The sequence below is a fragment of the Sorex fumeus genome, unplaced genomic scaffold (genome assembly GCF_029834395.1).
Source record: "Sorex fumeus unplaced genomic scaffold, SorFum_2.1 ptg000072l, whole genome shotgun sequence".
Lineage (NCBI taxonomy): Eukaryota > Metazoa > Chordata > Mammalia > Eulipotyphla > Soricidae > Sorex > Sorex fumeus.
This window is the reverse complement of record NW_026606129.1, coordinates 8289657-8303870: the sequence shown is the minus strand read 5'-3', so window position 1 is coordinate 8303870 and position 14214 is coordinate 8289657. Positions and strand designations below refer to the sequence as shown.

The 14214-nt window shown below is 51.8% G+C and overlaps 1 protein-coding gene across 12 annotated transcripts in view; it reads right to left on the bottom strand.

Moving 5' to 3' along the window:
- SETD5 (SET domain containing 5) overlaps positions 1 to 14214 on the bottom strand; it is an 83934-nt gene that overhangs the window by 26644 nt on the left and 43076 nt on the right. For all 12 annotated transcript variants that reach the window (XM_056129747.1, XM_056129752.1, XM_056129749.1 and 9 more), the window contains 9 exons: positions 13774 to 13952; positions 8937 to 9179; positions 7728 to 7876; positions 7330 to 7447; positions 6594 to 6703; positions 4980 to 5229; positions 4535 to 4618; positions 1336 to 1593; positions 225 to 545 (listed from right to left, as the gene is read on the bottom strand). In XM_056129747.1, coding sequence (XP_055985722.1) covers positions 225 to 545; positions 1336 to 1593; positions 4535 to 4618; positions 4980 to 5229; positions 6594 to 6703; positions 7330 to 7447; positions 7728 to 7876; positions 8937 to 9179; positions 13774 to 13952 — 1712 coding nt within the window. The remainder of the gene's footprint in view (positions 1 to 224; positions 546 to 1335; positions 1594 to 4534; positions 4619 to 4979; positions 5230 to 6593; positions 6704 to 7329; positions 7448 to 7727; positions 7877 to 8936; positions 9180 to 13773; positions 13953 to 14214) is intronic.

The following is a 14214-nucleotide window of genomic DNA, read 5'->3' as shown; positions in this document are numbered from 1 at the left end:
AGGGCAGGAGGACACCCGAGTCAGCGCTGCGGCCGGCGGGCGAGAGCGCGGGCACTGTCCTCCCGCCCTCTCCACCGTCACCGAGGCGGGGCTGATCCCGGCCACCAGCAATTTAACTCTGCCGGAAGCCAAGGACAGCAGGGGACGGCTCGGGCCCCGCCCAAGCTCCTGGCCGGCGCCCCTGACCTCTGCCAACAGGAAGCGCGCCGTGGGTCATCACGCACCTTTTTGGTTTTGGGGTATTTCGCGGCGGCGCGGTTGACATGGGCCCCGGTGACTGAGGCAAGGGCCGGGTCGGCCCCCGCGGCCTGCCGGCTCTCCCCCGCGCTGTCCGTGCTCCCGGGCTCGGCAGGCGCGGCCGAGCAGTGGGCCCCGCCCTCCTCCAGGGCCGCCTGCGCCGCCTCGGCCTGCTGCGCGCTGGCCTGCCGCTGGCGCTTCAGTCTCTGGGCTGAGCTGGCCCGGTGCCGGGAGATGCGGCTTTTGGGCCGGGGTCTGGAAGGCTTTGCTGGGGGGGGCCTGGGGATGGGTTTCTCTACGGCGGCCTCCTGGAACGAGAGAGAAAAGAAAGGCTCAGCAGGCATCGGCCAGGATTCCATCCCGTGTCTCTTCATTTTAAGAATTCAGAATGTTAAGCAATGAAAAAGCAAGCATTTAGAAATTTTAAATATGACTCTTATTGAAAAATAAACAGACACTGAAACCAGCTAATGTAGCTGCAGGTAGATGCCGGAGTCATTTCTTTTCCTAATATGTACTCATGAAATAGCCAACAAAAGCCAGCTGAGGCGGGGCGGCTAATTCTAGGGTTCCCAGCAAGGAGGACAGGAGAGAGGCGGACAGGAGCTCATCTGGAGGTACCGGACAGGGCTGGCTTTCGGGAGCGCGGCTGTGCCGAGAGGCGGCCGGGCGGAGTGAGTTTCAGCAGCTCACCGCCAAAAACTTACCTGGCACTAACAGGATGAAGAAGGCTTATTTATTTATTTATTTTGGGAGTGTTTCGGGGTGAGGGGAGAGCGCTACACAGGGTGGTGATCCTAGCTCTGCACTCAGGAATTACTCTTGGCGGGCTCGGGGGACATTATGGGATGCCAGGGGTCAAATCCAGATCAGCCACATGTCAGGCGAACGCCCCACCCAGTGAACCCTCGCCCTGGCCCCTGAATGGTTTCTTCTAGTGTCTGACCATTCAAGCCTTTTCCCCGCAGCCCACACATCACTCACAAAACGCCTTCCGTCCCAACGACCTCATCAAATACAGTAGGAGCGAAACCAAAAATGTCAGCTTCGTTCCCAACACAGGCAAGCAAGGCGTGCAAGCCCCCTTCACCCTCTTACCCCTGCTTGAGAAGACCGCCGGGTGTTCACGCCCACACTCTGGGGCGTGCTCGGGACAGTGACGTTGGGGACAGGGTTGCTGGCTTCCGCTTCGGGGGCCTCTGCTTTCTGCTCTTCTCCCGCAGGAGTCTCTGAGGCGGCGGTGGGGACCTCGAGGTCAGAGCTGCTCTGTTCCAAGGGCTGATCCCGCCGTTTCTTCCTTCTCTCCAGGTTCTCAAAAGCATGCATGATGGCTTCGACCTTCCGATCTTCCCGGGTCTGAGAAAGAGCACGAGCATCAGCGCCAGGTCGCGGGTAGGGGGTGCAGGGCGAGGCAGGTTTTTAGAAATCTTGCTACTGGAAAACTATTTCAGAGACCATTAAGATGACACATGTGTCTTACGAAAACAGGAAACTAAAAGCACTTCCCCAGCATCCCCCGACGGTTCATGAGCACTGCTGGGTGCGCCCCCCACCCCTCCTAAAAAAAGGTAAAAGAGAATTGAAAAGGCAGGCTAGGTCAAAACTGAACTTGAAAAAGGACATTTTGAACCTTTCCTTTTGGGCGGTGTCCCACTCAGCCCAGGGGCTCCTCCTGGCGTAGTACTTGGGGGTCAGCCCAAGGCTCCCACATATAGAATGTGCCCCTAGACCTAGGCCCCAGGACAGTGGGGGAGGGCGTTGGCCCTGCACACAGCAGACCTGGGTTCAATCCCCGGCACCCCTCTGGCGTGATCCCTGAGTGCAGAGCCAGGAGTCAGCCCTGAGCACCCCTGGGCATACAACTTCCCCCCCCCCCCAACCGCCAACCTTTGGGTCTCTCTGGGCCCGGGACGCTCTAATACATAAGCACAGTCCCCAGGGCTCACTGCGGCTGAGCCCTCCCTCGGGCGGCTCAAGGCCTTTCTCCATGGCTCTCTGCTCACCCATTTCCACTCCGGAGAAGCCTGTGTTCTCCCGAACACACACTTCTCCACTTCTCTCCCCTCACATCTTTTGTTTATTTTTATTAAAACACTGTGATTTACAAAGTTATTCATAATACAGTTGTTCCAGCCTACTTAGTGTTCCTCACATCTTTCTGAATTAATTCTCAATAAAAATTACCTTGCTTCACTAAAGGAGGAAAAAAGTCATCAAAACTAAATATTTTCTTTGCATTTTCAGAGTACAAAAATAAGCAGAATTTATTATACTTTTCCCAAGCATGTAAATACATGTGGGTAGCTTTGGTGACAAAGAGTTTAAGTTCACATGACTGAGTTTTAAATTATTTTTGGTCTTGGGGATATACCAGTGGTGTTCAGGGATTAGTTCTAGACACTGGTACTGCTGGGGGTGCTTGGGATGGTGGGACCAAGGGCATCGAGACAGAGCCTCCCGAATGCAAAGTGGGACGCCCCCCCCATGTTCTGTGGGGGGACCAAGACTGAGCCTCCAGAATGCAAAGTGCCCCCCCCCCATTCTGTGCAGGGGATCAAAATTTAGCCTCCCGAATGCAGAGCATGCCCTCAAACCAATGAATTATTTTTCTAGCCCATGACCAAGTATTTAAAACAATTAAGACAAAATTCTGGAATTCCTGGATGGACATCTCAAACTACAACACTGATACACCAGGAGCAGCACAGCGGACTGGATGGGATAGAAAGGAGAAGACAACCGACCTCGATCAACAAAACACAAGCACCTGTTGTCGTAAGCCTGGAACAGCGCTTTCATACACGGACACAGTGAGATACAACAGATTTTCACTTTCTTCTAAGTAAATGTTTTTTTGATCATTCTGTTAGCAAATTGTTGATAACACACAATATAAAATAAATTGAGAGTCTGCTATGGGGGCACGCTTAAAGGATGGTTGGGAAAACTGGAGACAATGGTGAAGGGAAGGTTGTGGGTGGCAGGATTGGTGCTGGAATATTGAGTGCCTGTAACGAATCATCACGGACAATTCTGTGAACCAGTGTTCATATAAAGTTAAGGGGAAATTCTCCATATGGCTTACCTACTCCATGTAAAATCCAAAATATATTAACAGATAATTGCTTTAAAAGTGTGATGAATCACAGGATTATTACCATAACAAGATTCAAGTATAAAGTAAAATTTAACGCAGTATTTTTAGATTCCAGAGTTGGAAAAGTGTATGTGTAAATGAAAGTGGGCATTTTTTAATATTATACTGTAGCTCTGTAGCACTGTCCTCCCGTTGTTAATCGAGTTGCTCGAGCGGGCCCAGTAACATCTCTTTGGTGAGACTTGATACTGTGTTTGGCATATTGGATATGTCACGGGTGGCTTGCCAGGCTCTGCCGTGCGGGCACGATACTCTCGGTAGCTTGCCAGGCTCTCCGAGAGGGGCGGAGGAATCGAGCCTGGCTAGGCCGGGTTTGCTGCACGCAAGGCAAATGCCCTACCGCTGTACTATCGCTCCGGCCCCAATATTATACTAAGTGGTTATAATTTTATTTACGTCAGTCAAAATCATACAGTAATCACTAACTGGCCCTTATCTGTTTTCTGATCATTCTATTTGCCAGTTCTTAAAGTGGTGTTGGAATAAGCAATAGAAAGTAAACTTGTTATGTGCCGAAGGGGCAGGTTGGGAGGGAAACGGGGGGTATTGGTGGAGGGAAGGCCACACTGGTAGTGTTGGAAGACGAAATGCCTGAAACAACCGTATAGTGAACAACTTTATAAATCATGGTACTTTTAAATAAAAATCAACAATAAAAATTGAAAACGTAATGCCTCGGAATTGTGTTTCGCTATGCAGACCTCCTCATCTTTCTGTGCACTGAGGTAGCGAGCGACCTGGCGTCCTCCTACTCAGCCACCCCGGGTCCCAGTTCACTTCTGCTCTTGTTTTACTTTGGGGGCCACACCCAGAGGTGTTCAGGGGCCCTGTGGGATGCCAGAGATCAAAGTGAGAACAGCCACGCAGTGACAAGTGCCTTATCCCCGCGCAATGTCTCTGCTCCCACACCCCCAAGGATTTCTGGTTCAAAGAAAGGAAACCAAAACCCAAGCTGCCAGTGACGGACGCTTTGGAACCACCACCGGCTAACAGACACACAGAAGGACAGACTGACAGCTGTGCAGGCATGCATGGATGAGGCCCAGCGCTTAGCCTACAGGTCATGGTGCAAAGAACACAAGCTGCAAGGCCCACGCCCACAGGCTGTGGGCAGCAGCAGGGAGGACGGGGCAGACCTACCCTGCGGCCGTGAGCAGGGCTCTCCTGCGCGTCGGCAGCCTCTTCTTTCTCCTCTGCCACCTTTTCTTCAGGATTGTCTATTTCCTTTAAGACAGAGGCAATATGCATATATATATATATATATATATATATATATATATATATATAGTTCTACTCTGAAGTTTTAAGAAAAATCAATTTGGTTTTTCCTCCCCTAGTAGCTAAACCTTCTGGAAACAATTTCTGGTGCGTCATGATATTATGCACGAGAGGCGACCAGGTAAAGTCATGCTAAGACTCCCGTTCGTTGGGCCGGAATTAGGAAAGGAAGTGGAGTGTGTTCTTGACAGTGTGAGAACCCAAACCCCCATGTGCTCAGCCACTTTCCCATGGCTGCGATGCTCTACCCCGAGTGGCCCGGAGAGGGGGGAAGGGACGCCTCACAGTTCCGTGCTCGCGCGATTACCTCGTTGTCACTGGCCACCGGGGCCTTCTCCGGAGCCTGTTCCGGCTGCTGGCTGCTGTCCTCCTCGGCCGCCTCATTCTGCTGCTCCATCTCGAGCTCTTTCCGTCGTGCTTTCCGGCGCCGAGTTTCGGCGCCGACGGTCGGGAGGCTGGGAGGGGGTGGGAGGGGTGGGTCTGCAGCATTCGGGTTCCTCTTCTGGATAGGGCAGTTCCGGTTCCCCTTGTGACACGCACAGTCGACCTTATAATTACTGTCCCAAAGAAAGAGCGACAGCACCTGTGTCAGGACTCTGGAAATCAGGCAAATCACCATTCGCTCTAGTGAAACTCGCACAGCAATTTCCTCTCGTTTGTTTTGTTTGCACCCCCCCCCCCCTTTTGGTTAATTTCCTGGTGTTATCTATTATTTTTTCAGCCCTACCCTGCAGTGCTTGTGGGTTGCTCCTGATCATGGAATGCCTGGAATGGAATCTGGGATGCCGGGGCTACAGACAGCAGGTAGGGCACTTGCTGGCCTCACACCCCACTCCACCAGGAACGATTTCCTGACCGTCATCAGATATGCGTCGCCCCCCAAACCAGAACAACCTCAAGAACCCGATACAAATGTGGAATTCTGGTGTGGGAAGATGCACTCTCACCCTCTGAGCTGTGCTCCAGCCTGTGGCCCTCATGCTGCCTGCGGGAGGCCCGTGAACACTCTCGTGTTGTTTCTACAAACAACCCTTCCCCACCCATAGGCAACAGAAAGAAAAGCCCTCACGGAATTCAACTGTCTTCATTTGGTCTAACAGGTAAGAGTAAGAGTGCGAAGTGTTAACCTGTGAAATAGTATACAGTACTGATGCTAAACATCAATTCAGCAAATAAGCTTTTTTGCCTAAAATGGCCCAGGGAGGAAAAAACAATCCATTTCTAAAGCCCAAAAACCAAAAACAACAAACACTGTCCTCCCGTTGTTCATCGACTTGCTCGAGCGGGCCCAGTATCGTCTCCATTTTGAGACTTGTCGTTACTGTGTTTGGCATATCGGATACGTCACGGGGAGCTTGCCAGGCTCTGCCGTGCGGGCGAGATACTCTCGGTAGCTAGCCGGGCTCTCCGAGAGGGCGGAGGAATCGAACCTGGCTCGGCCGGGCTGGCTGCGGTGCAAGGCAAACGCCCTACCGTTGTGCTATCGCTCCAGCCCCCATCATAATTTATGAATATTCATGAGCTGGCACCTGTATTTTACACTGCCATCCACAGGTAGGTTACAAGACTTGACTGGACATGAAGATTCTTTAGATTGGCATCCCACAGGGCCTCTGGCACAAACGCCGTGTCTGTAACAGATACTTCTGTACTTCCCAGGAGTATTGCGATCATACTCTTGGTCATTCTTACTATACAGGCATAAAAGCCAAAACAAAATCTAGTGCTAAGTAGTATAGTATCAGGCAAGTGCCTGTTTTTAAAACCCGTGCCCCAGAGTGACTCTGACTATCCCTCCAGAGCTGGTAAGCAGAAAACCCACTACTCAGCAAAAGATTACATTTAAAAAAAAAGGGGGGGGGGGATTGGCAAGGGACAAATGCAGAGGCGTGGGATAGCTCCGAAAGGTTCTGGGCCTTACCAGTTACTATACTCATAATCAAAGGCGATGGTGACCTCGGCGTCCTTAGTGATGGCAGATACGGCGTAGATGCAAAGGTGGATCATCCCGTCGGCAATCATGTGTCGCACCTGTGTGGACAAGACTCGTGGTTGGTGACTTGTCACACAGCCTGGGAACACGCCTTTCACCCACGGGGGCTTCCTCCCACTTCGCTCTGGGAGCCTATTATTTAAGCGCTCCACTTCATTGGCGATTACTTAATGGCTTGAAAACTTCTCGAAAGAAATGAGAGAAACCTCAAGATGTTAGAAACCAGGTCTACATCATATTTTCCATTGTGCAAGAGAACACAAATTCCTTCGACTGTAAACACCCCCCCCCCCCCCCCCCCGTGGGTTTTCTCCCTGTACTTGATGTGGGCATGGATTCTACAGGCAGTGACGAGCTCGCGACGTGCCCGGGCTCTCCTGGAACAGGACTCCCAAAAGGACTGAATTGCAACAGTCTGGCCTGATGACCCGCTGCACTGTCCCACGAACTTCTTCGCTGTAACCCCCTGACTCCCAACAGCTCTCTGTAACAGGCGAGCCTGGCGATGCTCAGGGGTTACTCCTCGCTCTGCACTCAGGGAACCATAAGGGATGCTGGGAATCGAACCCGGGTCAGCCGCATGCAGGCAAACGCCCTACCTGCTATGCTGTCGCTCCGGGGCCCTGGTGGTCCCATTAAAGAGAGGTGGCTACCGAAATCTCACCTCTGCGTTGGGCGTGCACGACCTCCTGATGAAGCGAGCATCGTTACCGAAAGTGCGCGCGTCCACACACATCTCGACACCATTGAATTTTGAGTAGAAGAGCACGAAGGGGTATGGTCTAGGGACACAACGAAAATGTCTGTGATTCTCAACACAAGTAAAAAGGCCACCCCACACCTTCAGACAGGAAGCATGTGCTGGCAGAGGCGAACACCCAGGTCCGCCTGCTTCTGATCAGAGTGAGCGCAAAGCGAGGGGCACTTCCCTTGGCAAGGCGCCGGCGCCGGCACCGTGGAGCTTCAGCTGCAGATAAAGTGACGGGCCCCGGATCCCGAGCACCTCCTCGCCCCAAGCCATCCCCGGCAGGGCAGCCCGTGCCCAATCAATGATGTTCTTACTTTTTGAAGAAATGCCCGTTGACCTCGAACTGCTGCCGCAGCATGACCTTCCCGCGGTACTCGATGATGAGCGTGTCCAGGGCCAGGTCGCGGGCGGCCCTCAGGATCTTCCGGTGCTTCTGAACGCGAGTGACTCTTCCCAGCTGGAGCTGCGGCAACCAGAGTCCCCGTGTCAGGCAGCCGCAACGGCTCACAGACGCCCGAGCCTCTGGGAACCCAGGAAAGCGCGCCCAGATTCCGGGCTTTACTTACAGACACTCTAGCTCAAATACCGCAGGTTTTTGTAATTTGATAAAAGTTCATTTTTTTAAGAAAAAAATGCTGTTTTGTGAATCTGCCACCCACCAGAAAAAAAGTCAAAAGATGTAATTATGATTTTTGGCATCTTTACATTTAATGTAAAGTGAAACAGATTAAAATATCATTCATATTAATTTTTTGTTCTGTTTCTATGCCACAACTCCTGGCGGGCTCAGGGGACCACACAGGATGCTGGAGATTGAATGCAGGTTAGCTGCAGGCAAGGCAAACGCCCTACCCACCCCACTGCACTGTCTCCCCAACCCCTCATTTCAATTATTAAAAAATTATTCCTATTGATATTGGATGTAAGTTTTGATTCCAATTTATCTATTCTTATTTTGAGGGGGGGAGATTACTTGTTTTTACTGGGCCACAGCTGGTTGTGCTTGGTGGTATGTGGTACCAGGGACCAAATCAGAGCCAATGGCATCCAAGGCAAACTCTTGACCCCTAAACCGACTCTCTGCCCACGCTGTTTTACTTCTTTTTTTTTTGTGGGCAGGGGAGGGGGTGTCCCACACCTGGAGATGCATGGGGGTTACGCCTGGCTCTGCACCCAGGAAATTACTCCTGGTGATGCTCAGGGGACCATGTGGGATGCTGGGAATCGAACCTGGGTAGGCCGTTTGCAAGGCAAACGCCCTACCTGCTAGAGCTATAGCTTTAGCCCCCCACCCCCAGCTGTTTTTTAATGAATAAACAAAATTTTATAAAATTATATTATATTAAATTATATTATAACATATATTCGGATAGCTTCCGGTTACTATGACCTCATTTTGGCTAAAGAAGACCAGTAACCAAGCTAATTTGCTGGTCCGATTATTTGAAAGAAATTCCATAATATGTTCTCCTCCTTAAAAAACCCTACTACTTACTGGAGTCTTTAAAGCTCTGGACCCTTACCTGCATTTGGGAACCAATAACAGTATTATTACAGGCCAACTCAGTCTTATTAATGGTGTCTAAAATAGCAGGCTTGCCCACAAACTCCTTGCTCGAGTGGAGGTGCTGTTCCAGGGCGTTCTGCACGTCGGCACTGTACTGGTTAGCAAAAGCTTCTTCATACTCATCAGTCCACAGTCTGATGCGATTTTCCCATCCCTCGGTTGTATTCTCATCTAAGTTCTGGGCTTCGGAAGGAGAACTCTGTGGAAAGCAAAGGTCAGGCAGGTCAGGAGAAAGCACGACTGGACAGCAGAGGATGGGGACGGGCGGGGCGGCTGCCCAGGCTTGTGAGTTGTGAGGCCCGGTCTACCGTCGCAGGAAAGCTCCGTTTCCTCAGAAGTAAGAGAGACACTCATCTGAACCAAAGCCCAAGGCCATAGCTTTGATTTGATGACCATCCTTAAGTCACAAACATTTTGTTCATAACCAAGAAAACAACACCAGTGTTTTCAATGAGGGAATGGCAGACTGAAAACGCCCTGTCACTTCAGTTCTAATACCGAACTCGTGCGCCAGCCCACTCTGAGTATTATTAATCTCAAAGGGAACATCTTTTCCTCATGGGTGATTCATTCTTTCATCAATACAATTAATATACATGCACCTCTAACATCCACGTGACCTCAATAAAGAATCTCATTTCTCAAAGATAAATTTATCATTTTGGAATGTGTCTTTTTAGCATCCGATTCTTGATGTGAGGGAAGGAGGATGGCTGGCCTGGCGGAGAACTTGTTGAGGAACTAGGTTGACCTCTGGTGCGATGGTGTCTCAGTTGCATCACTCCAGTGTGATAGGCCCAGCTCAGGTCTGACACCGAGGACTTAAGGGGCAATCGAAGAGCAAACATAGAATGGGACAATGTCATGCCAGTGACCAACAGAAGGAAAGAAAGGCACCGTGACACCAAAACCACTTGTAAGCTCACGGACACATGAACTGGGCAAAAACAGGTCAAAGAAAGTTAAATATTGGCTCCATAAATGATCTGGAAAGCACTGCTGGCCTCTACCAACTGCTTTGAGCCACCGCTTTTCATTTGTTTGTTTTGGGGCCACACTTGGCGATGCTCGGGATTACTCCTGGGCTTGTACGACTGCTTCATGTGGTCTGTTACGTGTAATACACGGCTGCACCTGGCAGGAATTCACCAGTCAGGGACTCATGAACATGTCTGTCTGCTGTGGCCGTTCTCTGCTCACTGAAGACACCGCTTCAGCTAAGTTCAGAGCAGTGGTTTCGAGTACCCAGGTACATCTGCTGATACCGGGTCATACCTTATTATCATACCTATGTGTGTGTACATAACACCGGCAGCTAATCGTTATTCCAGGAGGCTGTCAAAGAGCATCCAAAGAAAGACGGTCCCCGTTCCCCAACAGAGGACCATCTGGTTCAAAATCTCTGCATGACGAGACTAAGAAACCCAGGCAAGGGCAAAGCCTCCTGTGGGAAAGCCTCTGAAACCATTCTGCGTGCTTCCACTGGGCTGTCTAAAGCTCTTACAAATAAAATGAATTCTGAGGACAAAATCTGTGACTTAGAACTGTGGTAGAAATGATATCTTTTACTGCCTAGTTTTAAATATGGCTAAAAGGGTTATCTGTTAACAAGTGAAAGCTGAATATTATTTGCAATTTGCATATGTTTTTTCTGGGAGAGCCTGTCCACAGCTTTCAAAAGGTGGCAAGTTCCAGTGACAAGCCTATCCAAGAAAAAGGGCTTATCAGCTGGGATTTAAGATCACCGCTAAGAGAGGAAATAAAGAGGCAGTCACGGGGCTGGAGGAATAGCACAGCGGGTAGGGCGTTTGCTTTGCATGCGCTGGATCCGGGTTCGATTCCCAGCATCCTATGTGGTCCCCTAAGCACCGCCACGGGTGATTTCTGAGGGAGTCAGAACTTACAGTTCTGCCTTCAGTACATGAGTACATGAGTACACGAGTACATGTACCTGGGTACATGAGTACAGTATAGGAGTATATGCCTTACAGTATATGAGTACAGAAATATGTTGTGTTCTAAAATGTCCTAGCATTTGGGGTCCTCTCTAATAATACACATAAATGCACCCCTCTTCATAAAACTTATTTTCACTAAAAAAAAAAAAATTTGGGGGGTGGGAGGAACCTTGTTGGGTCACCCCTGGCAGGATGCTGGGGATTGAACCGGGGTCGGCTGTGTGCAAGGCAAATGCCCTCCCCGCTATGCTACCATTCTGGCTCTTCAGTGAAAGACTTTAATGTTTATATCATATAACAGGGAAAATCTTGCTGTGATATGCACATATTTAGAGACCTGGTAGCACTGTAGCACAGTCCTCCCGTTGTTCATCGATTTACTCGAGCGGGCCCAGTAATGTCTCCATTGTGAGATTTGTTGTTACTGTGTTTGGTATATTGAATATGTCACAGGTAGCTTGTCAGGCTTTGCCGTGCAGGCGAGATACTCTCGGTAGCTTGCCGGGCTCTCTGAGAGGGGCGGAGGAATCGAACCCGGCTTGGCCGGGTTGGCTGCGCGCAAGGCAAACGCCCTACCGCTGTCAAACAAGGTCTTAATTCTAATTAAATGTGTTGAAGCCACATGCAATGACTGAAAGTATGCTATCCCCCTCCATACAAGGATGAAGAAAGACTAGCCAAGGATCTTTGAGACCCTTTCTTCCTTTCTTTCTTTTCAGTGGGGGGAGGCGGCCCAAACTCCGTGTGTTCTGGAGACCACATGGGATGCCGGCGACCCAATCCAGGTCTGCTGTGTGCAAGGCAAGCGCCCTCCACGGTCTTATCACTCGGTCCCCGATCTCTTTGCTTTTAATCACCATGCACCTGAAAGTCTCTTCTGTTTGTTTGTGCTTCTTGGGTCCCACCGAGCAGTGCTCAGGGGAGCACCTAAGTACCGGGGATGGAGCCTGGGCCTGCCGGGTGCCAGGCAAGCGCCCTGCCACTGTGCTACGACTCTGGTCCCTAGAAAGGATTTGAAACCACTTGTGTGATTTGAAGAAATTTTTTTTGAAGAATTTTTAAAAGCACATACTTTTTTTATTCTTTCACTGGCCAAAAATCATGTTTCACAAGTGCTTTTGTTAGATAAATGACGAAAATGAACAGGCGAGCAGCCCCTGGTCCGACTCTAGGGTGAGTGTGCCGGGGCTGAGGGCACTCCACAGGCACCGCAAGGCGAGTCACCCCGACCCACAGCCGGAGACGCTCCCTCCCTCCCCTGGGCACTGAAGCCCACCTCGCACCGAAAGATCCCGGTCACGAAAACACAGAGTTAGGTAAAGGGACACTGATTTTACAGGAGAAGTAGCTAATGAGAAACTAGTAACAGAGAGTTGATTACCAAAAGGGACACTCGCAGAATGGCCAAGAGAAGCTGCTTTAGAGAAGGGAGAGAAGTTCTGTGAAAACCTGAACAACAATCACAAGCCCAGAAGAGCAGGCCAGAGAGGCAGCACAGCAGGAGGCGCTGGCCCTGCATGCAGCCGACCGATTTCAGGCCTCAGCACCGTATCCGGTGCCGGGAACACTGCCAAGAGTGAGCCCTGCGCACAGCTGAGTGTGGGAGGGAGGGGAGAGAGGAGAGTGAAGTAAAGGGAAAAAGAGGAGTCCAAGACTCCCAGACCCTTGTTGCTGGGAAAGATGCTGAAGAAGACGCACAAGAGGAAATGCAGTGAAACACAGAGAGCTGAAACGCAGCGTGGAACAGTGGCCCCAAGCTTCACGCGCAAGGACGCCAGGCCCCTCTGGAAATGCCCCAAGAGGAAAACGAGGAGAACAAAGCAGAGAGCGAACCCGAGACTAGAACACCGAGACGGCCAGAGCGAGTGTTCTAGTATCCGTCCCCTTTTCCTGGGCAACCAGGACAATGGAACTCGCCACACCTAAGCAGAGTCGCGGAATTCAACGGTCATATGATGGAGCCGGGCTTCTGGGCGGCCACCCCACCCCAAACACACTGCTCAGAGGAGCCTCTGCTGTGCCGTGTTCACTGACGCTCTGTGCGGTAGCTGGAAGCCACCTGAGTGCTGAGCAGGGTTGCACCCGCGGGCTGCAGCTACACGGTGGGATACTCGGGGCCGAGGAAAGATGAAGGCATGAACCCGCTGGCACATGTCGGGCCGAGGGGGTCAAGGCGAGTAAGAGGGACAAACCAGAGGGCGCTGTGCTGTCCCCTGTGCGGGTCGTAGGAAGCACGGTGGGGAATAACAAACGCCGAAGCCACAGAGACAGGAAGCCTAAGGCGGGCTGGGACGTGGGGGCGGGGGAGAACCAGCCAGGGGACAGGCCAGCGGCACAGAGGGGAACAGGGAAGTCTTCACGGCTCAAGAATTCCCAATTTTGGAATTCAGAAGGAAACAAAGAGCACTCCCCTTCGCACACGTGGGAGCAACCACGCTGCTGCTCTGGCAGTGAGAAAGATTTCCTTGAAAACTCCGCCGAGAACAGAGTGAGGCACCGCAGCACCACGGAAGCGCGGGCTACTCAAGACAAGCCTTTTGGCTTTTGGGGGGCAACAAGGGCGAAAACATCAATCCACTCAAATGTGGCGGAAGAAGACGGTCAGATCGTGTGAGGGGCGAGGCGCCAGGGAGCCACTGCAGGGACGGCGGGGACAACACCCCGGGGCTTCCGTGCCACACGGGGCCGGGTGTCGGCCTGCCGGGGCACCGCGGGGAGAGAAGTCGGGCCGCACACCCCGCGCCAGGAGGAGCCGAGATCCGCACGCGAGCTCCAAGAGCGAGCCCCGATTCCTCCCGGCCTCACACCCGACACGCGCGTCTCTCTTCCCCATACCTTGATTTTCTTCGTCTTTGCTGCTGCGCGACCCTTTTCTGGACTCTTTTTCCGCTTCTTGGGTTTGGTTCTTCTAACGGTTAGGGTGATGCTTGTCGGCGTGTGCTGTGTTGCTGTGTACAACACCGTGGAGGGAGAAAGCTCCTCATCCCAGCTCTCGGTTGCGCTGCTGTCCCCACCTGGAAGGTGGCGTTTAGAGTTCACGCTGTGCCAACAGCCTGGAAGGGGAACTACAAAGAGCCCCAAGCCCGGGAAGCCACGACTGCTGCTCTCAGCTCTGGCACGAGGCGGGGGTCTGCCGGCGGCCCCGTTGGGCAGAGAGCCCCATGCCGGCCCTGCACGGAGGCCCCGAGGTCCGCCTTGTCATGGGACAGGCGGCGGTTATCTGAGGGTGTTCCCAGGCTGCTTCGACCGTTACGGGGCCAAAGGAAAGGTGGTTTC